Below are 25,384 nucleotides of genomic sequence, written 5' to 3' on the forward strand. Positions count from 1 at the left end.
CGCCCCGCGCCGTGTGAGGTCACCGCAGTCCACGCCGGGGGCGGCCGGGGAGGGGGGCGGGGCGGTCGAGGCGGGGGCGGGGCCGACGTGCCCGTGCGGTTGTCTCCGGTCCCGGCGCGCACTGCACCACCCCCAGTCCCCCACCCCACCCTGCTCCCGGGCGGAGGGACGGGCGTCTTTTCCGATCAAGTTTTAAACCTGTTCAGTCTAACACGGAGCGCGTTTATTGAGGCGGGCGGACGGGGGGCGGACGGTGGCCGTCCAGATCTGTTGCTCACCACCTGCGGCAAAGCTGGTCAAGCACGTTGAGGGAAGCCCCACGTGTCCTTTTGCTAATCGCTGCCTGCCCTGCTTCTCACAGGAATTTGTCTGTTTCAAGTTTGTTCATTGCAGGAGTCAAGAGAGTCCTACCCCGCCTAAGGGCACGCCCCCACTTGGAGGGGAGCAAGACTAAAGGCACGAAGAATTAAGAGGAAAACCGGCCAGCGTTCATTCATTCACCTATCCAGTTACAGGAGATGTTAGCTGGACCCTTGGAAAACTTGCACCCCAGGCAGCACTTTCATGGATCAGGACTACCTTGGGAGCCACGAAGCCCCTCCCCTGATCCAGCCTTTTCCCCCAGGGTGGGGATCCAGCCAGTCACCAGAACAGACTGGACCCCTGCCCTCGGGAGGCCAGGTCACTGGTCCTGAACTAGCCCAGACTGGTTGTCCGCACCCCTAGATCCTGGCCCATCAACCACGGGGACACCTGGGGCTCCCACCACAAGCCTTGTCTGCCTGCTCCAGGTTCATGGTCTGTGGGCCCAGGTCACACAGGTGCTGAACATGAGGTACAGAGTTGGAAAGAGAGGTGGGGAGGGGCCTCTGCCTGGGAAGGTGCGGGGGCACTGCTCTGGAGAGGTGTGGGGGGGTCTGCCCCAGAAAGTGGTGGGCACTGCGCCTGGAGATGAGGGGGTCACTGCCCCAGGGAGGTGGAGAGGGCAGTGCTCTGAGAAGTGGAGGGGGGCACTGGGGAGCACTGCCCTGGGAGATGAGGGGGCACTGCCCTTGGGAGTTGGTGGGGGCCCTGCCCTGGGGAGGTGGGGGTGTCTGCCCCAGAAGGGGGGGTGCTGCCCTGGGAGGTGAGGGGGTGCTGCTCCAGGAGGTGAGGGGGCCGCCACCCTGGGAGGTGAGGGGGTTACTGCCCTGGGGAGGTGGGGGGGCATTGACTGTGAATGCTCAGGTTGGCTCCTCCAGGCACCGAGGCAGGGCAGACCAGGCTGGAGCAGAGTAAGTGTTCCGATCATCCCTTGGCATCTAGGGAGAGCCTCGAAGGTCTGTGGTCTGGGTTTTGTTGGCTTGCTCTTCCATTTTGCTGTGGAGGATCCAAGCGTGCCCCTGGGTTGAGAGAGCAGTAAGATGGTCCCAAGCCCCTCTCTCCAGCCCCTCCCCCTCCAAGGGTCCATTCAGGACAGTGTCCACACTTCAGAAAAATGACTCTGGGTGGAAGATGGAAGGAGGGGAGTGTTTAGGGGCCAGAGCAGTGATGGCTATTCCAGTAGAGAGGGGACCAGTCTGTGAGGTGTCTGGGGAGGGAGGGTGGTTCAGCAGGAGAGTTTGGGGATGGGTGGGGCTGAGGAGGGGGTTGCAGAATGGAGGGGCAGTCAGGGCTGGAGATCCTCTTCCCTGGGTCGCTCTGCCCTCCCAGGCACCCCTTTTTCTCTGGCAGCACAGTTGCTCCTCCTGTCGCATCCCAGGGCTGCCCTCGATCACCCCGTAAAGTGATGTCCGTTGCCCTGGGATAAGAGCTGTTCACAGGGAACAAGGCCCCAGGAGCTCTGCCTCCACAGGAGAGACCGCTACCCTTCAACACATGGGAGGAGGAAGCCCTTGGCTTTCTTGCATCCACTGGGCAGGGATCCATGGAGCCGGAGCTGGGCAGCCTGGGCTCAGGGTGGGGCAGGGATGGAGGGGGCACTACCCCGTCACAGAGGGCACAGCCTGGCCACCTGTAGCACCAGCCCATGTAGGTTGGGACGCGAGGACACACGGGGAGCGGCTGTGCCTTTTGTAAATCGTACTTTTTAAGTTATCTAAAAATTATTCAGGGTGACAGGATAATTTACAAAGAAAAAATCTCTATACTTCCATTTTCACCCAACTGTCTCCATCTTTTCAGTTTCATCTTCCAGCATTTCCCTCTATACACACACATGTCTGTATCTATGCACATATGTACACACATACATACACACATCTAAATACATATACTCTGGGCCTCTGGGCTGGGAGGCAATGGGGCTGAGTTGGGACCCAAACACTGACCAAGAGCAGGGATGATGAAGTGTCTGGTGCTGGTTCGAACCCCATGTTGGGGGGCGTAAACTTGCTCTCCAGCAACTTCAGCTTCCCGGAGTTGTTCACTCGGAAGGTGGAGGAGCAGCACCAGAGGCTGGAGGGGCCGCCCAGGCCCACAGTAGCAACCGGAGCAGCAGACCACCACCAACAGGTCCGGGGATCCGAAGAGGAAGTGCGGCCCGGGCCCTACACTCAGCTTCGTGGGCAAGCACAGAGATGGGGACAAACTAGCCCTCAAGACAGGAAGAGCGGACGTCCCTGGTGGCGCAGTGGATAAGAGTCCCCCTGCCGGTGCAGGAGGCAGGGGTTCAATCCCTGGTCCAGGAAGATCCCACAGGCCGAGGGCAGCTGTGCTCATATGCCACAACCACTGAGCCCCTGAGCTGCAACTACTGAAGCCTGCTCGCCTTAGAGCCCGTGCTCGGCAACACGAGAAGCCGCCACGATGAGAAGGCAGCACGCCTCAACTAGAGAGGAGCCCCCGCTCAACGCAACTGGAGAAAGCCTGCGTGCAGCCACAGAGACTTAGCACAGCCAAAAATATAATATAGCAGTGGGTACATGTCAAAAAAATTTTTTTAATCTGGGAGGAGTAGCCAAGAAGTAGAAGACAGAAGATGAGGTATTAACATGTAGAGGTGAAGCCTGGGCCAAGTGCATGGCAGAGGCAATAAAGTACAAAGTCCACCAGTGCACCAGTGTGGCAACGAGGGTAAGTGATCGGCCCCTGGCGAAGGGACCCCCTCCCTGCCTGGTGCAGTGGCCGGGTGCAGTGGCAGCCTTTTCCCCCCAAGGACTTATGCACAGAAGGAAACCGCGATGCTCTCTGAAGCTGTGGACAGTTCTCCAGGTCTCTTTCTTACCCTGAGCACTGGCCTCCTGAGACTTCACAGAACAGTGGTTTACTGTCCCCTCCCTTCCCATCACCTCCCTCTGTCTGTCTTCCTCTTCCTGCCCTCTCCTCCCTCCATTTAGCCATCACTAATGGGAACCAAAGAAGTAAAGAATTTGACTTAGTGCTGGGAAAAAATAAATATGTACAGATAGTATATTTGGGGGGGACTTCCCCAGTGGCTCAGATGGTAAAGAATCCACCGGCTATACAGGAGACCTGAGTTTGATCCATGGGTTGGGAAGATGTCCTGGAGGAGGGCATGTCAACCCACTCTACTATTCTTGCCTGGAGAATCCCATGGACAGAGGAGCCTGGCAGGCTACAGTCCACAGGATCACAAAGAGTCAGACACGACTGAGCGACTAAGCACAGCACATAGTGTCTTTTTATATATATCCTGTCTATCTATGTATAAGTATACACTTTTTAAATGTACGTGTATATACAGGTGACCCTTGAAAACGTCAATTTAATCCACCTGTATGCAGATTTTTTAAAATAAATATATTGAAAAACTGTTTTGGAGATTTTTGCCATTAAAAAACTTGCAGAACCATGTAGCCTAGAAATAGGGAGAAAAAAAAAGAAAAGGGTATGTATGAATGCATAAAATATATATAGCATACATAGAACATACAAAATACAAATTAACCAACTGTTTATATTATCAGTAAGACTTCTGATCTACCGTAGATCTAAGACTTCTGATCTACAGTAGTAATTAAGTTTTAAGGAAGTCACAAGCTATGCTCAGATTTTCCACTGAGTTGTTCAAGGATCAACTGTACATAATCTGTAGCTAGTTAGCTGAACAGACAACACTCCAAATACACACTAAATACTAAATACTCTAAATACACACATTATGTGTATATATGTATATAAGAGATAGGGAAGTAGTTTGACAAAGAATGCTGTGCCGTGCTTAGTTGCTCAGTTGTATCTGACTCTTTGCGACCCCATGGACTGTAGCCCACCAGGCTCCTCTGTCCATGGAATTTTCTGGGCAAGAATACTGGAGTGGGTTGCCATTTCCTACTTCAGTGGATCTTCCGGACTCAGGGATCAAACTCACATCTCTTGCATCTCCTGCATTGGCAGGGAGATTCTTTACCACTAGCACCACCTAGGAAGCTGTCTCTCTATATATATTCCCTGGTGGCTCAGAGGGTGAAGAGTCTGCCTGCAATGTGGGAGACCCGGGTTTGATCCCTGGGTAGGGAAGATCCTCTGGAGAAGGAAATGGCAACCCTCTCCAGTGTTCTTGCCTGGAGAAACCCCATGGACAGAGGAGCCTGGCAGGCTACAGTCCATGGGGCTGCAAAGAAGCAGCTGTAACTGAGCAACTTTATTTTCACTTTCATATATATATATATGGCTTCCCTGGTGGCTCAGACGGTAAAGCGTCTGCCTGCAATGCAGGAGACCAGGGTTCGATTCCTGGGTTGGGAAGACCCCTGGAGAGGGAAATGGTAATCCACTCTAGCACTCTTGCCTGGAAAATCCCATGGACGGAGGTGCCTGATAGGCTACAGTCCATGGGGTTGCCAAGAGTCGGACACGACTGAGCGACTTTACTTTACTATATACACTCTATGTGTATATATAGATTTTATATTTATCAGTCCAGTTCAGTTCAGTCACTCAGTCGTGTCCAATTCTTTGTGACCCTATGAATTGCAGTACGCCAAACCTCCCTGTCCATCACCAACTCCCGGAGTTCACTCAAACTCAAGTCCATCGAGTTGATGATGCCATCCAGCCCTCTGTCGTCCCTTTCTCCTCCTGCCCTCAATCCCTCCCAGCATCAGGCTCTTTTCCAATGAGTCAACTCTTCGCATCAGGTGGCCAAAGTACTGGAGTTTCAGCCTCAGCATCAGTCCTTCCAATGAACACCCAGGACTGATCTCCTTTAGAATGGACCAGTTGGATCTGCTTGTAGTCCAAGGGACTTGCAAGAGTCTTCTCCAACACCGCAGTTCAAAAGCATCAATTCTTTGGAACTCTGCTTTCTTCACAGTCCAACTCTCACATCCATACATGACCACTGGAAAAACCATAGCCTTGACTAAACCGACCTTTGTTGGCAAAGTAATGTCTCTGTTTTTCAATATGCTATCTAGGTTGGTCATAACTTTCCTTCCAAGGAGTAAGCGTCTTTTAATTTCATGGCTGCAGTCACCATCTGCAGTGATTTTGGAGCCCAAAAAATAAAGTCTGACACTATTTCCACTGTTTCTCCATCTATTTCCCAAGAAGTGATGGGACCAGATGCCATGATCTTCGTTTTCTGAATGTTGAGCTTTAAAGCCAACTTTTTCACTGTCCTCTTTGACTTTCATCAAGAGGCTTTTTAGTTCCTCTTCACTTTCTGCCATAAGGGTGGTGTCATCTGCATATCTGAGGTTACTGATATTTCTCCCGGCAATCTTGATTCCAGCTTGTGCTTCTTCCAGCCCGGTATTTTTTATGATGTACTCTACATATAAGTTAAATAAGCAGGGTGACAATATACAGCCTTGACGTACTCTTTTTCCTATTTGGAACCAGTCTGTTGTTCCATGTCTAGTTCTAACTGTTGCTTCCTGACCTGCATACAGATTTCTCAAGAGGCAGGTCAGGTGGTCTGGTATTCCCATCTCTTTCAGAATTTTCCACAGTTTATTGTGATTCACACAGTCAAAGGCTTGGCATAGTCAATAAAACGGAAATAGATGTTTTTCTGGAACTCTCTTGCTTTTTTCAATGATCCAGCAGATATTGGCAATTTGATTTCTGATTCCTGTGCCTTTTCTAAAACCAGTTTGAACATCTGGAAATTCATGGTTCACGTATTGCTGAAGCCTGGCTTGGAGAATTTTGAGCATTACTTTACTAGTGTGTGAGAAGAGTGCAATTGCGCGGTAGTTTGAACGTTCTTTGGCACTGCCTTTCTTTGAGATTGGAATGAAAACTGCCCTTTTTCAGTCCTGTGGCCACTGCTGAGTTTTCCAAATTTGCTGGCATATTGAGTGCAGCACTTTCACAGCATCATCTTTCAGGATTTGAAATAGCTGAATTGGAATTCTAGCACCTCCACTAGCTTTGTTTGTCGTGATGCTTGCTAAGGCCCACTTGACCTCACATTCCAGGATGTCTGGCTCTAGGTGAGTGATCACACCATTGTGATTATCTTGGTCATGAAGATCTTTTTGTACAGTTCTTCTGTGTATTCTTGCCACCTCTTCTTAATATCTTCTGCTTCTGCTAGGTCCATACCATTTCTGTCCTTTATCGAGCCCATCTTTGCATGAAATGTTCCCTTGGTATCTCTAATTTTAAATATAACTTAATACACCTCAGTTCCCCCACTGGGCTTGTGTTTATCATTCTTATTGTCTGGACAGCATCCCAACCTCCGACATTGTTTCTCCATGGTTACTGAACGTTTAGTTCATTTTCAGAGTTGGATTCACTCACTTTGAGCACTGACCAGCCTGGGCTCTGTGCAGACCTGCCCCTGGCGCACACAGCATGGAGGGGACAGTCAGAGAGCAAGTGGCCAGACAAAGGGGCCTATGCCCTGAAGGTGTGGAGACAGGCCATGGCGAGAACAAGGGGCTTCCCTGAGACTGGGGTGCATGGTGCTCAGGACGGGCGTCCTCTAGTGGGTGGTCTCTGTTGGAGGGCTGGGGGGCTTCAGTGGGGCTGCATGGAGTGCATTGCTGTGGACATCTGTTATCTGGTTAGAGCCAGGCTGCAGAAGCTGCAGGTGGAAATCAAGTGGCTGTCAGAGACCCCCGAGGCCTGGGCGAATCAATGGAAGAATCAATGGAAGTGAGACAACTGTCCTGGGAGCTCCAGGGTGACATCAGATGATGGAGCTCGGGGCACAGTGGGTGACAGAAGTTGCGTCCAGTCCAGTTCAGCCCACGAGCCAAGAGCTCAGCCCACTTGCTTATCCTGAGTCTGACTGTCCAGAGCACTGTGTTCTCTCAAGCCCACCAAGCCCCGATGTGTCCACCTGCACCAGGCTCTTCACTGCTTGTTGGCAGTGACCCCTGACCCCGTCCAGGGCCCAGCAAAACATGAAATTCAGACTCCTTATTCACAAATAGTTAACAATGTCTGAACAGTGACAGCTGAGCCTCCAACCAAGGGTGATCAACAAGACCTCTGACAGCCTCATGTGGATGAAAGGAGCAATGTCGTGGCCAAATCCTGCCCATGTTAAAGGAAAAGGAGCCCATGACACTCGCTAAGGTGCTAAAGGCCTTCCCAGGTGGCGCTAGAGGTAAAGAACCCCCCTGACAAAGTAGGAGACACAAGAGAGGTGGGTTCGATCCCTGCGTCAGGAAGATCCCCTGGAGAGGAAGATGGAAACCTCTCCAGTATTCTTGCCTGGAGAAGCCCATGGACAGGGGAGCCTGACGGGCTAGTCCATGAAGTTGCAGAGTCGGACAGGACTGAAGTGACTTGGCAAGGGACTACACTTGGTGCGGGGGGAGACCTCTGCAGTGGGGTTTGCAGGAGGGGAGAGAGATCCAGCTCAACTCTGAATACAATCTGGAAAGTGGGAGTTTACGGCCAAGGGGCAAGATGGGGCCAGTGGATGGAGATTTCGAAGAAAACACTGGGGCCTGGGGATATGGCTAAGCCCCTCGAACGGACCCTTACTGAGGGCAGGCCAGGTGATCAGTATGAAGGCTGAAGAAGAGAAAGAGATCAGATGTTCAGAGAGCTCAGAGTCCAAGGAAGGGGGTTCCCCCAAACTGACTTGGACTTGTAAGGATCAAAGACAGAGGCCAAGGTCAGAGGCCAAGGTTGTTTGAGCTGCCTGGTCTGTGGCACTTTGTCACAGTTACCCATGAAAGGAGTCCAGGAACAGGATGTACAAATGTAGCCGCTGGCCAGGGCTGCTCACCCGCTGGGCAGACACATGCTGCAGGGGGTTATGTAGCCGGCCGCCACTCACTGCCAGATGAGCAAGACCAACTTCCAGCCCCACAGGAAGATGGACAGGAGCAGCAGATGGACAGCAACCTCTGAGGAGCAAAGCACAGGGGCTGCAGAAGGGCAGGGCCCACTCGCGACGGTCGTTCTCTCCTGTCCTCTAAGCATAAATCACTGTATGAATACAATGCCACCAACCCAGGCTTCTGACAGCAAGAAAGGCCCCTCCCCACCTCCTCCTTCCCACGAGCTCCCTGCACGCACACCATGGATGGACAGACAGATGACACTCGGGATTGCTGTGTGCCCCTCACCGCACCCCACCCCGTGCTCAAGTTCGGAGTGACATTTCCTGAACTTGAGGAAAGTGACACGGGTGCAGTGGAGGCCACCGGGCCACCAATGGGAGCACCAAGCCCCCAAGGGAGGGTCTTCATGGACCTGTCCACAGAGGGATTCTGATGAGGCGGGGGTCTCCAGAGCCCAGGATGAGACCCAGTGGCAGGGGGGCTGCAGTGGGCTGAGAGGAGGGCTGGTCAAGTCAGTGCTCAGCAGCTGTGGGGGTCCTTGGAGGATGGGGACAATGATGGGCAGGGTGTCTGTGACATCTGGGTCCACCCTGGTCAGTTCCCTGGCCTGTCCCTCCACCACTGCCACTGTCCCCACTGTGTCAAACCCACGGTGCCACCCCCACCGTGCCACCCCCCTGGCTTTTACAGCCTTCATCCAGCCCTGCTTCATCCTATGGGTGGGGAACAGGGGCAGGGACGGCAGCTGGGCTCCACGGGGAAGAGACAGCTCTCAGACAAGCAGGGCACCCCTACTATCAGAAAGCCCTCGCTCCATCCTGCCCCTGGTCCATTCCATGCCCCGCCACGGGCCCTGCTCACTCCTCCCCCTGTCAGCCACCCAAGCCTGGTCTCTAGACCCTCCACTGTGTCTTTCCCTATCCACAAATGTGATCCAGTCTCCAGCTGGGCCGCTCCACATGTGGCCACAGCCTGGCATCACTGTCCACTGCCATCTGTCCCACTGCTGCCCGCCCAGCCTGGCTGCCCTGGAACAGCTGCCCACTCGCTCATGTGACACTAGCGTCCTCCTCAGTGGCTCCCTGTTGAATAAACAACTTCACTCTGTGACCTGGGGCAGCTACCCCCTACACCAGAGGGTGTCTGCCAGCCCCTCCCCAGCGCTGTCCCAGGTGAGCTACTCCCAGCCCCACCCCCACAGAGGCTGCCTAATGTGTGCCCAGGACAGAGGGGCTCCGGAGAGGCTCAGTGAGTTGCTAGACCCCCCAAAGTCCAAAGGTTGTGAGTCCCATGCTGGGACCCCCATTCCTGTTAGGCAGACTGCTCCCTGCCTGCCCAACCCCGGGTGGCGACACAACCCATGAGTCCCAAGTCCACGCACACCCACTTGCTGCCCCCCACTCACAGGGCACAGCAGGCCTGCGGCCACCCCCTTCTTCCCCAGGGCTCTGACCCCCATCAGGGCTTCTACCGAGGGGTCCCTGCAGGTGAGGGGTATGACAGCCCTGCCATCTCCTCGCAGCAGCAGTGACCCAGCAGCTGTGCCAGGGCCTGGGGACGAATGTGGCTGAGAACTAGAGAGTGCCAGGTCCCCAGGGGCTGCTCCATTCTGATGGGCTCTCTTCCGGTGGCAGGTGTGGTGAGCAGGATACCCAGTGCCATCCCCACCAGCCCACAGCACCGCCACCCGTGGCCTGGCATCTGTCCCAGATGCGCCAGCTCCTGGTCCCTGCCCCCCGCAACACGCTGGCCCCCAGGCCCTGTCTTGTGTCCTGCTTCTAAGGTCACCCTCCTCTTGTGAACGACCTGCCACCAGAATGTCCGCTAGTGCTCAGCCTATAGAAGAGTCACAGTAAGGGTTTCCCGAATAAATGACCCTCTGAATGAAAGAATGAGGAGGTGGCTTTGGAGCTGAGACCTCCCATGGGTGAGAAAAGAGGCGAAGTACCAAGGGGAACCCGGAGCAGAGGGAGCAGCCTGTGCAAAGGCCCTGAGGTGGGGGTGGGCTGGGACCTTTGAGAGGCAGAGGTTGCGGGGGGCAGGCAGAGGTGGGCAGAGCCAGACCAGTGGGGCAGGGGCTGTGCCGGGGGCTCCCGCAGAGGGGGAGCAGAGGGACTTCTGCACCCAGCGGCATTCTGGCACCCTCTTTCCCATACAGCCAGCTCAGTCTGCACGATGGGCACCAGAAACAGACCCTCCAAAACAAACACACTGCACCGGAAGTCATGTCAAGCACACAGAAGTGACTTTACTTCCAGACAGGGTGCTGATCAGCTGAGTGTTGATGCCACGTGGAACATCTCAGATCCTGGCCCTAACCTTCCCCTCGATCCCTTTCAGAGCTGGTGGTTGCAAGTGTGCAGTCTGCTCCGGCAGAGTCCACAGGTGCCTCCCCTCTCCTTCCCATGCTGCCTGCAGCCCAGTCTGGGTCAGCCCAGCACCCAGATCAGGAGGGGAAGGTGGGCGCCTCGGCCAGCGGGCGGGACATGCTCTGGATGGCCCACTGCAGGATGCCGTCAAAGGAGTGCTGCGGAAGCAGAGAGCGGGCTCAGGGCCTGGCTCGAGCCTCCGCGGTCAGGTATGCCTGCCTGGCCCGCAGCCCATCCGCCCCGGCCTTCAGGGCCACCTGAGTCAGCGACATCCAACCCAGCCACCCTACTCAGAGGTGAGGACGTTGAGGCCTGAGGCCCCACCATACGCGTCCACTCCTCTGAGCATCCCTTAAGCCTGGGCATGGCCACCACGGCTGTTCGGCTCCTCGTGGTTTCTTCCCGGGTGACCGGCAGAGCCAGCTCCTTCCCCCACTCCGCCCAGCTCTTTGCAGGACCTCCCTGGTGCTCCAGCAGGGCTGGAGGAGCCGCAGGAATGCCCAGTATTCCAACAGAACAAGGTGATCTGCTCCAGAAAGGCCTGTGCATCTATCCCCTGAGTTTTCATATATCGGCACCTCGGGTCACCCCGGCCTCCTGGGGCCCTGGGCTCTCTAGAGACACCTGTAGTGTCTGGGACCTGCCTGTGTCCAGCCCATCACATAAGGCAGGGACTCCATGGTCAGCTGGGATCCCCAAGTGCCACACCAGGGTCCTGAGGAGGACACACGCTGGCCACCTGTGGCCTGGGGATGGCTAGAGAAATTTGACCTTTCCTAAAAGCCACCTTTTCTTCCCAGTTATTTTAGCTGCTCATCATCAGGTGGAGAAGCCTGCGTTGAGAGCAGTGAGTGAGGGATCTGCAGGGTCCAGAGTGCCCAGCCCCCACCCGCACCTGGGGAAAGTCTCGGCCTCCACGTCAGGCTTCAGAGGCCCTGGTGCCAGATTCTGCACCACCAGCCTTTCAGGGTCCCAGGCCTGGGACCTCCAGTGAGGCTGGGAAGGGGGCAGCTCGGGGGCCCCTCCAGCTTGTTTGTGCACAGAGAGGCCAGCACCATCTGGCAATGGGGGCCCGTGGAATGCCATGGGCCCGGAATAGGGGTGCTGACTGCTTCAGAGGCCGTGGAGGAAGGGGAGGAGGAGGGGGCTGGGTGACACGTTACCTCACTCAGGAGGGACTCCAGGTCGTCCCTGTGCAGAACCGGCTCATGACCAGCAGAATCGTCCCCCACCTGGATGCCAGAAAGATAGGAGGTCAACCCAACTTCCACACCCCTTCTGGGGTCATCACCACAGAAGCAGGACTCTCTACCGAGGGGGCAGGGCTGGGGGCAGTGGCCAGGCCAGGGCAGCGGGTGCTGTGTACTTCTCCAGGTGGGACCCTGGGAACTGAATTCTAACATCCAGCTCCTGGGGGCGGGGCAGAGACAGAGTGGGCATGAGTGAGGTGGGGGCTGACCGCCCAGGGCCCTGCCACCCCTCTGAAGTGGCTGCCCAAGGCCCCGGGGGCCTGCCTGCCTCCACAGCTCTGGGGGAAGGAGCAGCTGGCAGGACTCCTGTCACCAATGAGAATCCTGAGGCCCAGAGGGGAAGGGTCTGATCCCAAGCCAGCCCTTCAGTGACCCAGCAGTCATGCATTCCCTGCCCTGCTCCTGGGCGAGGGGCCAGAGCAGGAGATGAGGCACACTCCCCCAACACAGGTTAGGAGGGGGACAGGCCATACTAAGTGGAATCATAAGACAATGCCTGGTTTGCAGCTGCAAACAGCCACTTGTTCTGGCCCCTGAAGGGGCCACCAGCCTGGTGTGGCTCAGCATGGACAGCAGACGGCTGGGGGTGAGGTGAGACTTCCAGAAGGAACGGGGCTCCAGCAGGTGGGGGCCCTCTGTGCCCAGTGTCCCAGAGCCCCGTCACCCACAGAGTGTAAGGAGGGAAGAGATGGAGGCAGGGCTGGGAGGTGGGATGGACCATGGACAGGGGTAGGACATCACCACCCGGCACCCCCCAAGGATTCTTCCGGGGCAGGGATGGGGTCAGGAAGTCCCTGCTGGGGGCTGGAGGCTTCTGATCAGGAGAAACTTGTGGTGGTGGTGTTGTGGGGCGGGGGGGGGGGGGGGGCCCGGTCCCCAGGTTCTGAGCGAGCCCTGGGAAATAAGGTTCAGTGAGGCTAGAGTTACTCCTCCCAAGGTCCCGGGGTCCCAGGCTGCTGGAGGACTGTGGTGATGACACGGGGGCGGGGGGAGTCACATTGCTCACCTGTGTGTGCCTGCTAGCTCATGCCTGGTGGGGAGCCTCCTTCCTGCTCTCCCTGCCCCAACCCACCCCAGGATGGCGCTCCTGGCACAGGGCACTCCGGGGGTCGAAGGGTCGGGGATGGGCTCAGGGAAGCTGGGGGTCGGGTGCTGGGGGTTAGGGGAGCCCTGAGCCTGGGTTAATCGCGAGCCAGGCCTGCAACCAACCAGTGACTTCCCAGCCACTGTTGCTCAGGAGGGCTTCCTTTTTAGGTAGATTTAAGTTAAACAGGAATCGATTTAAACAAAAATGTCATCCATACATAACCGTCAGGCGATTTGGTGCTCACTGCCAAGCTGGCCCTCGGGCCTCCCCTGGCGATGTGCCCACCACCCCCAGCCCCCGGCGTCCCTCCCCTCACCTGCGCCCCGGGGCCGACCGCGCCGTGGGTGAGCTTGGGGGTCGCGGGAGCCGGGCGGGCGGGGCTCGCGGCGGGCGCCCCCTCCCCAGGGGCCGGGGCGGCGTCTCCGGAGCAGGCTCTGCAGCGCACGGCGGCCCTGGCGAGCGGAGGAGAGGCTTCGGGCTGCCCGGTTGGGGCCAGGCTGGGAGCGCCCTCTGGGGACCCAGGTCTCGAAGAGCCTTGGTGGGGGGCGCCGGCCCTCCCCCTCCCCATCCTGAGCCCCGCACTCACCCGGGCCGAGCGGCGCCGCCTGGGAAGTGGCAGCGCCAGTGGAAGGCGGCCGCGCAGTGTGAGCACCGCAGCGCGTCCGCGCCGTCCCCGCACACCCCGCAGCGCGCGCCGGGCACCGGGCCCTGTGGACCGACAGACCACGGCGGGGTGACCGAGGACCCGGGCGAGGCAAGGGTGGGGTAGGCGGGGTGGGGAAGTGGCGGTGACCTGAGCGTCTGGCGTTCAGGACCGCCGGACCCCGCCGAGGCTGAACGGCTGGGAGGGGCGCACGGGGTGGGGGAGCGGGTCCGAAGTTTCGAGATCCAGACCAGGAGAGGTCAAGAGCACCCCAGCACCTCTGGGCTGCAGCTTGGAGAAACCAGGTGCCCCATCTCCATCCTCCTTGGTGGGCCCAGGCCCCCTCCAGGGCTGGTCAAGAGGTCCCCGGAGGCCTGGCTCCAGAGGATGCAGGAGGGCCTGGGGGACCTGGGACTAGCAGGCCCCAGGTTCCAGGTAGACTGCGAACTGCCTGCTATATTGTTCTGCCCTGGTTGGGTGGAGGGGTGGGGTGCGGTGGGGGATGGCGCTTGGTTTCAAGAGCAAGGAGAGAAAGGTCACCCCGGCTGGAATCCCTCCAGGAACTCCCTTCCCCCAACCCTCTCCCAAGAGCCCCCACCTTGTTCTGGGTAATCTCACAGCCCCCACAACCTCTGCACCTCCCTTCAGCCTCTTCCCACCTGCCCTCCCAGTGGCCGGCCTGGCTGTTCCCGAAAGCTGCACACCCACCCGCCTGACTCCTACCTCCTTACCCCTGCTTGCCCATCACTGTCCTATTTCAGGTTTGCCTGGCTGCCCCAGTGGACCCTGGGCTCCCTGACCCAAGCATCCCTCACCTGCTGCCCCTCAGGGCCCACGCACAGTAGGGGGCGCAGGGCAGAGGAGTCGAGCACCGGCAGGGGAGCTGCAGAGGGCGGGCCCAGCAGGTGCTTGTAGGTGACAGCAGCATCCGTCCCAGGGGGCAGCTCCCTGGGCAGTGCCCTCGCCTCTTCCCCTGACCTCAGACCCAGGAAGGCCTGGAAGCAGAGGGTCAGCTCTCAGAGGGGCTGCAGGGGGCTTGCCTAGAACCACCCCGGGGTTCGTGAGCATGGGGAGCCTGGGCCCACACTGGGTGGGAAAAGTTGAGGCACGGTTTCTGGGCCTATGGCCCCTGGCCCTCTCCCACCAGAAGGCACTGCCCTGTGACCCTCGGAGGCTGTCAGAGTAAACACTCTGGGGTACGTGTCATGTCCTTCATGCCTTTGTGGCGACAGAATGCTTACACCATTTTGGAGAATGTTATCTGTGATCGAGGTGTGTCCCCTGTGCGGGCTGGCAGCTGAGGGCCCAGAATCAGTGTATTGAGAAACCAGTCCTCATAAGGGCCACTTTCCAATGGGCTGCACCCCCGTGGCCCCACAGGAAGGAGAAAGTCAGGCTGACGGGGCCGGGCCAGGGTAGGGGTGCTTGGCTTTATGGCTGGGGCAGGTCCAACCCACAAGAGTGGCTGGGAGGCAGGGAGTAAGTAGACAGAGGGGCCAGGAATGGTCTGGGCATACCGGGGTCTCGGTGGGCAGCTCCTGGGGCCGGGGCTGCTCTGCCCGGGGCAGGTCCTGCTGGGCTGTTGTCCCCTGGACGCAGTTGGAGCACCTCCAGGTCCCGCTGACCGGCCGGGGACATGCGGGGCAGGACAGAGGGGACAGTAGATTCCCATAATGCCAGCGCAGGGAAGGCCTGACAGCTCCTCCAGGTCACCCACCCTCATGGTCCTCAGAGGGGGAACCCAGGCCCAGCAGGAAAGTGGGTGGAGACCAGGGCAAGGGCCTGCCCACTCGTCAGCAGGAGAGCCTGGGGGGCCAGGATAGCTAGCCCTGGTGGGATGGCCTTCACCAGCATGGCACGTCCCCTGAGTGCTTCTCGGATGAGCCCCGAGAATTCCTGACACCTGGAAACCAGCAGTGGCCTTTGCTTGTGTTTGGCTCCCCTGGACCCTGCCTTGCAGGCGGGACCTCCGAGGCTGGCGTAGTTACACTCTTGGGACTCCCCCCCAATTCCTTGGGGGGACAGTGCCCAGCAGAAAGGGAGCCAGTCAGGGGCAGGAAGGAAGAGAATGGAAGGGCAGTGTTGAGCTGAGCCGAGGGATGACCCCAGCCAGAGATGTGACCTGGTCAAGGTCATGCGGTGAGTTGGGCAGGGCTGGGTGGAGAATGCCAACCCCATGCTCCTCCCCACAGAGCGGGCTGCCCTGACCTATGTGAGCTGGTGGCAGACGGAAGCACTCTCCCCGTGGGCCAGGACAGGGGGCCTTGCGCCAGGCAGAGGATGAGGAACCCCCTGGCCCTTGGGGAGCAGCTTTGTGGCCTCCGTACTTCCCAACCTGACTTGGAGTCAGACTCTGCTTAGGGCTCGAGGTCAGCTGCTCAGGGGAGCTGACCTCCTTGCCTTGGGTCTCAGGGCCCCATAGGCCAGGCTGGAGGGACAGCATGGCCACACAGGGAGGTGGGGTGGGAAGATCCCCAGCCCCAGAGCCACCACCCAGAGACCTGAACGAAGGCCCCTCCCAGGCTGGCCTCACCGTCCACTGGTGGAGCGATGGGACTTCTGGGTGGGAGGTGGGGGGAGCAGGGGGAGCAGAGGCTCACCTGGGGATCTCGCTGAGCGGCGGGGTCAGGCAGGCCAGGTGGAAGGCACGGGGGCAGCCATCACAACAGAGCAGCTCCCCGCCGTCCCGGCAGGCCGCACACTCGTCCTCATTCTTCTGACAAGAGACACGTGTGTCTGGAAGACCCGGGATGGGGCGGCCCTCCCAGAGACCCCCACCCCCACAATAGTCCCCAGGGGCACCCAAGTCCCCTGGCCCACTCCCAACTGAAATCCTGCCCTGACTGCCTCCTCCCTGGGGCACCCCACGGCCCCCCCATCTCTGGGACTCTAGCCCCCAACACCCTCTCTTAGGAAGAAAGAACAGTCTTTAAGAAAGTCTGGCTTCCCATGGGTGCCTGGGCTCCAGGACCCTGAGGCTGCAGGCCCATCCCCATGCAGCCCCTTCCTCACAGGGCAGTGGAGGGCTGGGCCCTGGGCACCCGCTGTCCCCTCCGCCTGAGGCTTACTGGCACCCTTGGCTGGATGCACCCACCGTGCCTCCTTCGGCGTCATCTCCTTCGAAAGTCCCCCTCCCCTGCCCCGGGATGACAGGGCTGGACGGATGTGCACAGCGATGAGCACACTGACCATAGTAATGCCCCAGCCCCGGGCCCCGCCAGCCTCGGAGCTCCTGGGAGCAGGCACAGCACCGGGTAGAGGTGTTGGGTTCTAGAGCTGGTTCCACCTTGTTCAGAACCAGTGTGAGGAACCCAAGAGCTTCTATGGCTTCCAACAGGGGCCACCGTCCCAACTAAGGGCCCAACTACGAGCACGGGACAGTGGGCACCTGGGCCCAGGAGGACTCACTTGCTCTGACTTATGAGACTTTTTACAGTTGTGTATTATCAGGAAAAAATATATATATACTATTAAAGAACTCCACACTGAGAGCAGAAGTTTGGCTCTCATCCCCCAGTCCCTGGACGAGTGACAGAAACCAGCGACCCCTCAGATCCTGGAATGCTCTGGTCTCTACCTGGTGCAGGTGGGGCTCGCTGGGGAGGGCAGGAGGGGCTGGGGCCCTGTCCCGTGGGCCAGCCCTGGAGTCCCCTCCACCCTGCGGGGAGATGTGGGCGGGTCAGCAACAGGACAGAGGAAGCAGGAGGGGCCGACCCCAGCCCCCAGCAGAGCTCCTGACCCAAGGGGACGCCTCTGTCCCTCGAGTGCTGGGGGAGGGGACTGAAGGCCAGGCTTCCCCGGGGTGGTCTCCACAGTGCTTACAGGGGCAGGGGCCTGGGTCCCCTTGGCCCGGACCAGGGTCTTCAGGCTGCTGCTGCGGGTCTTGTTCCTTCCCCCAGCGGGATCTTCAAGCTTGTTGGGCGTGTAAAACTCGCCCCCAACCTGGATGCACTTCTTGGAGCCACCTGGGGGGAGATGGGGGAGCCTGGCAGGGAGGCTCTACTGTGGTCTGTTCCTCCCCCAACCCAACCCCCAGTCAGCTCTGGGGCCAGGGTCCTGGGCACAGGGAGGGTTCTCCGCTGGGGGAAGGAAGTGTGTCTCCCAAATTCACATCCACTTGGAACCTCAGAAGCAACCTTATTTGGAAGTCGGGTCTTTGTAGATGTTAAGATGGGCTCACACTGGACCCTACGTCCAAGGATAGGGTCCTTCTGAGAAGAGCAGGCAGAAACACAGGGAGGAGGCAGAGGCTGGAGTGATGGCACCACCAGCCAGGGCACGGGGTTGGGGCGGCCACTCCAAGAGCTGCGGGAGCTGGGAAGATCTGCCGTAGAGCCTTGTGAGGGGGCAAGTGCGGTCCTGCCCACACAGCGGTTTTGGAGTTGCTTGAAGCCACCCCATTTGTGGCGATTTGTCACAACAGCCCTAGGAATCTACTGCAAGGACCATCCCTGGAGCCTGGTGAGACTGGAGCCTGCATCAGCTCCCAGGGTCCTCGCATGCCCCGTGGGTGCCCAGCACAGGGAGTGGAGGAAGGAGGTGATGCAGTGGTGTGTCACGCAGGGTGGGGGTTGCGCTCATCCCCCTTAGAGTCCAAGAGTCCCCCCCTGCCCAGACCATCCCCTCCAGAGACAGCAGACCCACTGGGGGAGCAGGGCATGCCAGCTGCCTTGCCCATGTCCCGGCTGCTCCAGAGCCTCCAGGGAGCTTCGTGCAGACGTGGATGCGCTGGCAGCCTCTCCCAGTGCCGACTACCTGACTCAAACACTTGCTGGATAAGGATCCCCTCCACGGCCCCGCGGGCTCCTGGGACGTCCCCAGAGGACACAGCCATAGCTCTCTGGACTGAAGTGGACATGGTCTGCATTCCTAGGAAAGCGAGCATCGAAGTGGGCGGGGGGGGTCAGGGGGTGGGGGGACAGTCATCAGTTGGGTGATGAGCCCTGAGAACAGGCACTGGAGAGCCAGAGGGGTCTGGGCAACAGAATCCTTCCTTCTTTTCACCCAGGGCAGGCCAGACTCAGACAGACAGCCGTGATGTGTGTGTGTACGTGTATATGGTATGGCCTGGTGTATGGTGTAAGCTGGCTGAAGACAGCGGGCAGGAATGAACAGGGACCCTGGGACATGTCTCTGGACAGTGCTGGGAGGGGGAAGGGTCCCCAGGACCTGCCCACAGGTTGGCACCATCTGGCCCACAGGTTGGCACCAGCCAGCCACGGGAGGTCTCTAGGGTCCCAGGTTGTGTCCAGCCAAGGGACAAGGAGGATTCTCTGGAGGAAGCAGAGTCCAAGCTGGCCCTGATGGTCAGGGCATTCGGATGGGCACAGGTGGGGTGACCCCAGGCCAACATGGTCCCAGCTCCCAGGATGGCCCCTGACCCCAGGGCCTCGGGCCTGGCTCACCATTGACCAGTGGGAGACGCTGTGGTTCTGCGTTGCTCTCAGGCTTCTTGGCGGGCTTGGCCTTGGTTTGGGAGCCTGTGTTGGCTGGGTGAGGGGAGAACCGACAGCCTGGCCCTCTTTCCTCTGCTAGGCCAAGGCTAGGGGGCAGGTGGGAGAGCGCCAGCAGAGGACTCCCAAACTCTGGTGGATCCCCTTCCTTTATCCAGCTCTGGTGTCCACATCGGGAGAAAGGAAGAACACCCGTCTGCCTACCCAGGGGGCTCAGGGGGCAGCATGGACTGCTGGGCTCACCCAGGTGTCCATGTCCCTGGAGGGACCTCTGCCAGGTTGCTCAAGTAGGAGGGACAGATGCTCCCGGAGCTGGTTGGGAGGGGGTGGTCAGGGAGGGGTACAGTCTGGGGGCAGGGTGTGTGGAACTCCCCAGGGGATCTGTGACCCCACCAGCTCCTCAAATGGGGTACCTGGACTGGAGGTGCCCCTTGGGGATGGGGCTGCTGGTGGGGCAGTCCGCGGCTCCTCGAGTGCCTTCCTCTTGGTGGGGGGCCTGGGTAGCAGCACAGTGGCCTTGGGACCGGCCGGGGGCCTCCTCCCCTTCCGGGACTGGCTGAGGTCCACATCTGCGGGGCACGTGCAGGGCCGAGGGCCGAGCTCAAGCCCAGAACTGACACCTCGTTCAGGGAAGTGAGGCCTGCCCCTTGGTCTCTTAGAACCCAAGACGGTCTAGGCAACATCAGGGGCTCCCTAAACACCCCATCCCTTCCCTCTTACAGTCCAGTTGGGGCCCAGAAGCTGACTCCAGCTGCCCCAGCCCCTCTGAGGGAGGCTGAGCCAGCCAGGACCCCAGCCCCCGGTGCCCCCCACCTTTGGGGAAAGTGTCCAGGATAGACTGCAGTCGGGCGTATCTCTCCAGGTTGTAGTCCTTGAAGAGAACCCTCCAGAAGTCCAGGATGGCGCCGGCGTCCTGGGTCAGGAGCCAAGAGAGGAGCGCGTGGAAGGCCTGTGGACAGCCCTCCTTCTCCTTCAGGTGCAGGGTCTCCTGGAGCAAAGGTGGGAGTGGGAGCCCTGCCCTGCCGCGTCCAGGCCCCACTTCCTGCCACCTCCACTGCCGGTCGGAGGGCGAATGCTGACCCCGAGGAGGCAGCTGTGTCCATCCCCTAGGCTTGGGCAGGTATGGGGATGGAGTGGGGGTGCTGGGATGACGTGGGGGGCCAGCTGGGTTTCATCTTATGGGACTGTGCTCAGTTTAAAGGCGGCTGGGGGAGGGCAGGGAGGGCGCTGGGGACGCAGTAACTTGTCCTGGAGACCACGCCCTCCGCTGGTGGGTGGGGCGTGGTCAGGCTGCGGCGTTAGGAGCCGGGATCCTTTGGCTCTGCGGCTTCGGGGAGCGGAGGGGTGTTGAGCGCGGACAGCGGGGCGGGGCGGGGGAGGTCCCTCTGGAACGCGTCTTCCGAGACCCTGCCCGCTCCCGGGACCGGCGTTGGGGCAAGTCTCCCGCGCGTAGCGGCTCTGGGTCGCGGCCTACCTGGAACTTGTCCTCGGGGACCACGTCGTGGTCGGCCAGCGCGTGCAGCAGCGGGAAGGCGCTGTCCACGGCCACCGCGATCTCCGTGCGGTGCAGCCTCAGCAGGCGGCGCAGCGCCGCGTCCCCACCGGCCCGGGCCTCGCCCGCCATCGCGGGGTCCGGGGACGTGGCGCTGGGGGCCCCCTCTCTCCGCCTGGGGTCTCGGGGCCTCAGGGCGCCGCTGGCCTTGTGGGGTGTCCGGGCCGTGTCTGCCTCCTGGTGCTCACGCTCCGCCTGCGCCGGGAACACCTGGGCGGGCTCACCTGCTCGGGGAGAGGGAGCCCTGAGAGCTTCCTCAGGCCTCCTCGGGCCGGAGTCTGTTATACCTGCGTCTCCTGAGAGAGAGCAAGGGCCGCTCCGCCAATCAGGGCCCAGGCAGCTTCCTCAGGGGCCAGAAACTTCCCCGTGACTGAGTTCCCCAAGGTCCCAGCCACCTGTCAGAGCCCTTGAACACCTCCGGCAGACTGTTGACTTTTCTTTCCGTGGTCAAGAAGCGTCTAGACTCAATTCCCCAAACGTGGTTCCGGCCAGCATCCCACGGGGCACTGTTCAAATGGGGGAAAGCAGTGCTGGATGTCCTTCACGCAGCTGCTCCAGCAGCTGCCAGGGGCCAGCGGAGGAAGCCTCCAGGGAGCTGAGCCGGGGCAGGGAGTGGGCACTGCTGCCTCCGCAGCTGCTGCTCAGAATCCTTAGTCTGGGGCTGTAGGAAGGTGTCCAATGAGGGGTGCCCTGGGATATGACTTAGTGTGTCAGTGGGTTCAGTGCTGGCATCACCTGGAAGCTGGGTGATGTGGGGCAAGTGTCTCTCCTTCTCTCATCTTTAAATGGACACTTTCCACTGGGAGTGCCCAGGGTCAATCCATCCTTTACCTCCTCCGGGTGCATTGGGACGTAAAGCTTCTAGGAAGGTGACTAACCCTATGGACAGACATGTCTGAGCATTAGCCATGGGAGCCCTTGTCTGGCTGGCTCACAGTCCAGGGAGGGGCACCCCAGGGGTCTTCCTAGGGTGGGGGACAGAAGCTTCTGGCGGAAGTGAGGAAGGCTCTCTGGAGGATCACAGCAAGGGTCCCTGGTCCATGAGATGGGAACAGCATACCAGCAATGGGTGGGCAGGGGCAGAGGACTAGGGTATCCATGGACCCTGAGCCCATGGTGGCCCAGCTAGCATGGTCTGGGGTGGGGGCAGGGACATGAGACATGGTGGGAAGGCCCGTCCATGTGGTCAGGCTGCAGAGCCCAGGAGGCTTGTGGAGGAAAGCATCCGGCCAACTTGTGTTAGGAAGAAGAGCTGGACACCTGGGAACAGGTGAGTGGGGGGAAGCCTGGGGTCAGGGCCAGCACTGGGGTGGGACCTGCCACATGAGGCAGTGGGGAGACTCGTGACCAATTGGCTGGTGGTGTCCCCAAGACTTCTTACGTGTGTCATACTGGGGTGAGGGTTCAGGGTGGGAGGATTGTGGGGCCCCCTCCTCCTGATGCAGGAGCCCTGCCTTGGTGTTCCCATCTCCAAGTCCTGGGCCTTCCGGCTGCTCCAAGCCTGGGGAGTGGGTGTCAGAGGTGAGCTCCAACAGCCTGGGGTCAGGCGCGGGAGGCCATGGTGAGGGCGGAGGCTGTTGTCATCTCAGGGGCCAGAACTTGAGGGTGGCTCTCTTGGGCTAGCTCTCCTGTAGAATGTTCTGGGAACTGACCTGGGAGCAGGGCCCTGGTGCTGCCTACCTCTGGGGGCACTGAGCCCAGTGGCTGCTGTGGGTGCACACATGGAGGTGTGGAGCTTGGGTTCCCTGTCCTAAGTTGCCCCCAAATTCACACACAGAGGCACCAGGATGCCAGGGAGCCATGTTTGTGGCCTTGGGGTGATCGGCCCAGAGGGCCTCCCCTTTCAGCATCGTGGTCTTCCATCATCACTTTGCACCTGGTGGATTTTCTCCTTGGGGGGCTGAGTGGTCATCGGGGGATGCCTTAGCCACAAGTCAACTGTTCAAGGGAGATTTACAAACTGCCAAGAAGACCAAAGTCTTCACTTCACTTTTTAAAGCCCCGACACCCTTGCAGGTGGCTCTGCGTCGTCAGGCTGGCCTGGCCGCTTTGGGCATTGCCTGGCCTCTGGCTTGGAGGTTAGCACACAGGCTCCTGTAGAGTTTTGGACTTTCCACTGCGCCGGGAGTTTCCACAGCAGCCCCTTACCTGCCAGCAACCCAGAGCGACCTGGGGTGTATGGAGGCAGCCTGCACAACCACAGAAGGGCCCAGTGAGGGCCTGTCCTACCTTCAGCCAGGTCACTGCCCGGGAGGCCTGAGCCTCAGCTCCTCCTCCAGGCAGTGGCCCAGCGACTTGCCTGCCCCCTGGTAGCACATCTCTGAGCCTCTGTCCTCACCTGTGAGGGACCAAGCTCAGGAGCTCTTCCTGCATCTGGGTGATGCTATATAACAGACACCCCAGCCCCACTGTGCACCAGCCCTGATCTGAGTGCCTGGCACCTGCCCTCACCTAATCTCAGAACTGCTCTGTTCAATCAGCATTGTTATCAGCCCCCATTCCATAGACTGGGAGACTGAGGCACAGAGAAGTTAACCGGCTGTGTGCTCAGTTGTGTTCGACACTGTGACCCTGTGGGCGGTAGCCCACCAGGCTCTTCTGTCCATGGAATTCTCCAGGCAAGAATACTGGAGTGGGCTGCCATACCCTCCTCCAGGAGAGCCTCCCAACCCAGGGATTGATTCCAGGGAATGTGACCAAAGTCATGCAACTAGTAGATGGCCTTGGGTGGATGGTGTCCAGCACTCAGGACTCAGCGTCCACTCAGGACTCAGCACTCAGGACACTTGTTGGGTGCCCAGGTCATGCCAGGCCCTCCCAGTGCCCAAGGAGGAGGAAGTGCTCCCTGTGTGACATGCCCAGAAGTCGGGGAGAAGGAGGTCCCATTGGCGGGATAGGGACAGGAGGGGCCCCTGCCCCTTGGCTGCTTGGCCTTGGCCCCTCAAGCAAGCCTGGACACTACAATCTTCTCCTCTTGCCCCAGACAGAAGCTTCAGTCTGTGTGTGTGTTAGTCGCTCAGTCATGTCTGACTCTTTGAGACCCCATGGACTGTAGCCTACCAGGCGCCTTGGTCCATGAGATTTTCTAGGCAAGAATACTAGAGTTGGTTGCCATTTCCTTCTCCAGGGGATCTTCCCAACCCAGGGATCGAACCTGGGTCTTCTGCACTGCAGGCAGATTCTTTGCCATCTGAGCCATCAGAGAAGTCTGTGTGGCTCCCCCAAAAGGGATGGGGTCCCAGAGGTCAGGAATCCTGAGCTGGGATGATCTCAGGGGCCTCAGAACGCCAGCCCAGGCTCAGCTGGAGGATCAGTGCAGGAGGGGCCCTGGGCCTGCTCCCAGAGGACTTCTGGTTGGTGGGCACTGGGTGGTGGGTCTCCTGCTGACTCTCTACCACGACTTTACACCTTCTTGTCCTTCAGCTAGCTGTGTGACCTTGTCTGGGCCTGTCTTCCTGAGAAAAGCTGTTCAGCATTGTTACTCATTACAAAAATGCATATTAAAGCCAAGTGAGATACCACTTCACCTCCACAAGGATGGCTAGTGTCAAAAACAGACAATAGCAAATGTTAGAGAAGATGTGGTGAAACTGGAGCGCTCACACATTCACAGTGGGAGTGTAAAATGGTGCAGCCACTCTGGAAGTATCTTTAGCATCTTCTTAATGAGTCCCGGGTTTCCCCAATGGCTCAGATGGTAAAGAATCTGCAATGCATGAGACCTGGATTCACTCCCTGGATCGGGAAGATCCCCTAGATAAGGAAATGGCTACTTACTCCAGTATTCTTGCCTGGAGAATTCTGTGGACAGAGAAGCCTGGTGGGCTATAGTCCTTGGAGTTGCAAAGAGTTGGACATGACTGAGTAACTAATGCTTTCCTTTCTAATGAGCTCAACATAACACTACTGTATGACCCAGAAATTCCACTCCTAGGTGTACACCCAAAACAGTTAAAAACAGATACTCAAACAAAATGTTGTACACAAATGTTTACAATAGCGCTGTTCACAACAGCCGAAGTACGGAAACAACCCAGATGTCCATCTACAGAAGAATGGATAAAGTAGGTTTCATTCATACAATAAAATATTCACGCAACATGCGTGAACTTTGAGAATGCTACACTAAGTGAAATAAGCCAGACGGAGGAGGCGACCTAGTGTGTGATTTCACGCATGTGAAATACCTAGAAGAGGCAAATTCATAGAGACAGAAAGCAGATTTCCAGGGGGTGGCGGTGTGGGTAGTGAAAGGTTGTTGCTGAACCTCAAAAAGACCCTGAGATTCTTTGCCTCCAGAGGAGAAAAATTCAATCTGGGGCCAGAGACAAGGCTTGATCACTCATAGCTTTTGTGTAATAAAGTTAATAAAGTATAAAGGAGATACAGAAAGCTTCTGACATAGGCATGAGAAGGGGGCAGAAAGAGTTAGTGTTAGCAATGGAGTAATATACTCTCCAGTGAATCCAAAGAATGTCTGGAGGCTGTAAGTTCAGTTCAGTACAGTTTAGTCGCTCAGTCATGTCCGACTCTTTGCCACCCCATGAATTGCAGCACGCCAGGCCTCCCTGTCCATCACCAACTCCCGGAGATCACTCAAACCCAAGTCCATCAAGTTGGTGATGCCATCCAGCCATCTCATCCTCTGTCGTCCCCTTCTCCTCCTGACTTCAATCCCTCCCAGCATCAGGGTCTTTTCCAATGAGTCAACTCTTCACATGAGGTGGCCAAAGTAATGGAGTTTTAGCTTCAGCATCAGCCCTTGCAAAGAACACCCAGGACTGATCTCCTTCAGAACGGACTGGTTGGATCTCCTTGCAGTCCAAGGGACT

The 25,384-nt window shown here is 58.5% G+C and overlaps 1 protein-coding gene across 1 annotated transcript in view; it reads right to left on the reverse strand.

Moving 5' to 3' along the window:
- Positions 1–10,421: 10,421 nt before the first annotated feature.
- Positions 10,422–25,384, reverse strand: part of AIRE (autoimmune regulator) — a 30,031-nt gene continuing 15,068 nt past the window's right edge. Inside the window, exons 2-16 of the mRNA XM_040247199.1 lie at positions 21,934–22,053; positions 20,475–20,776; positions 19,814–19,988; positions 19,414–19,569; positions 18,953–19,027; positions 18,303–18,416; positions 17,370–17,512; positions 17,125–17,205; positions 16,148–16,263; positions 15,065–15,167; positions 14,363–14,542; positions 13,491–13,612; positions 13,266–13,356; positions 11,731–11,799; positions 10,422–10,725 (exon numbers count right to left, since the gene is read on the reverse strand). Of these exons, the coding sequence (XP_040103133.1) occupies positions 10,645–10,725; positions 11,731–11,799; positions 13,266–13,356; positions 13,491–13,612; positions 14,363–14,542; positions 15,065–15,167; positions 16,148–16,263; positions 17,125–17,205; positions 17,370–17,512; positions 18,303–18,416; positions 18,953–19,027; positions 19,414–19,569; positions 19,814–19,988; positions 20,475–20,776; positions 21,934–22,053 (1,928 nt within the window). The 3' untranslated portion in view covers positions 10,422–10,644. The remainder of the gene's footprint in view (positions 10,726–11,730; positions 11,800–13,265; positions 13,357–13,490; positions 13,613–14,362; positions 14,543–15,064; positions 15,168–16,147; positions 16,264–17,124; positions 17,206–17,369; positions 17,513–18,302; positions 18,417–18,952; positions 19,028–19,413; positions 19,570–19,813; positions 19,989–20,474; positions 20,777–21,933; positions 22,054–25,384) is intronic.

Source organism: Oryx dammah, unplaced genomic scaffold (assembly GCF_014754425.2).
Source record: "Oryx dammah isolate SB20612 unplaced genomic scaffold, SCBI_Odam_1.1 HiC_scaffold_2, whole genome shotgun sequence".
NCBI lineage: Eukaryota > Metazoa > Chordata > Mammalia > Artiodactyla > Bovidae > Oryx > Oryx dammah.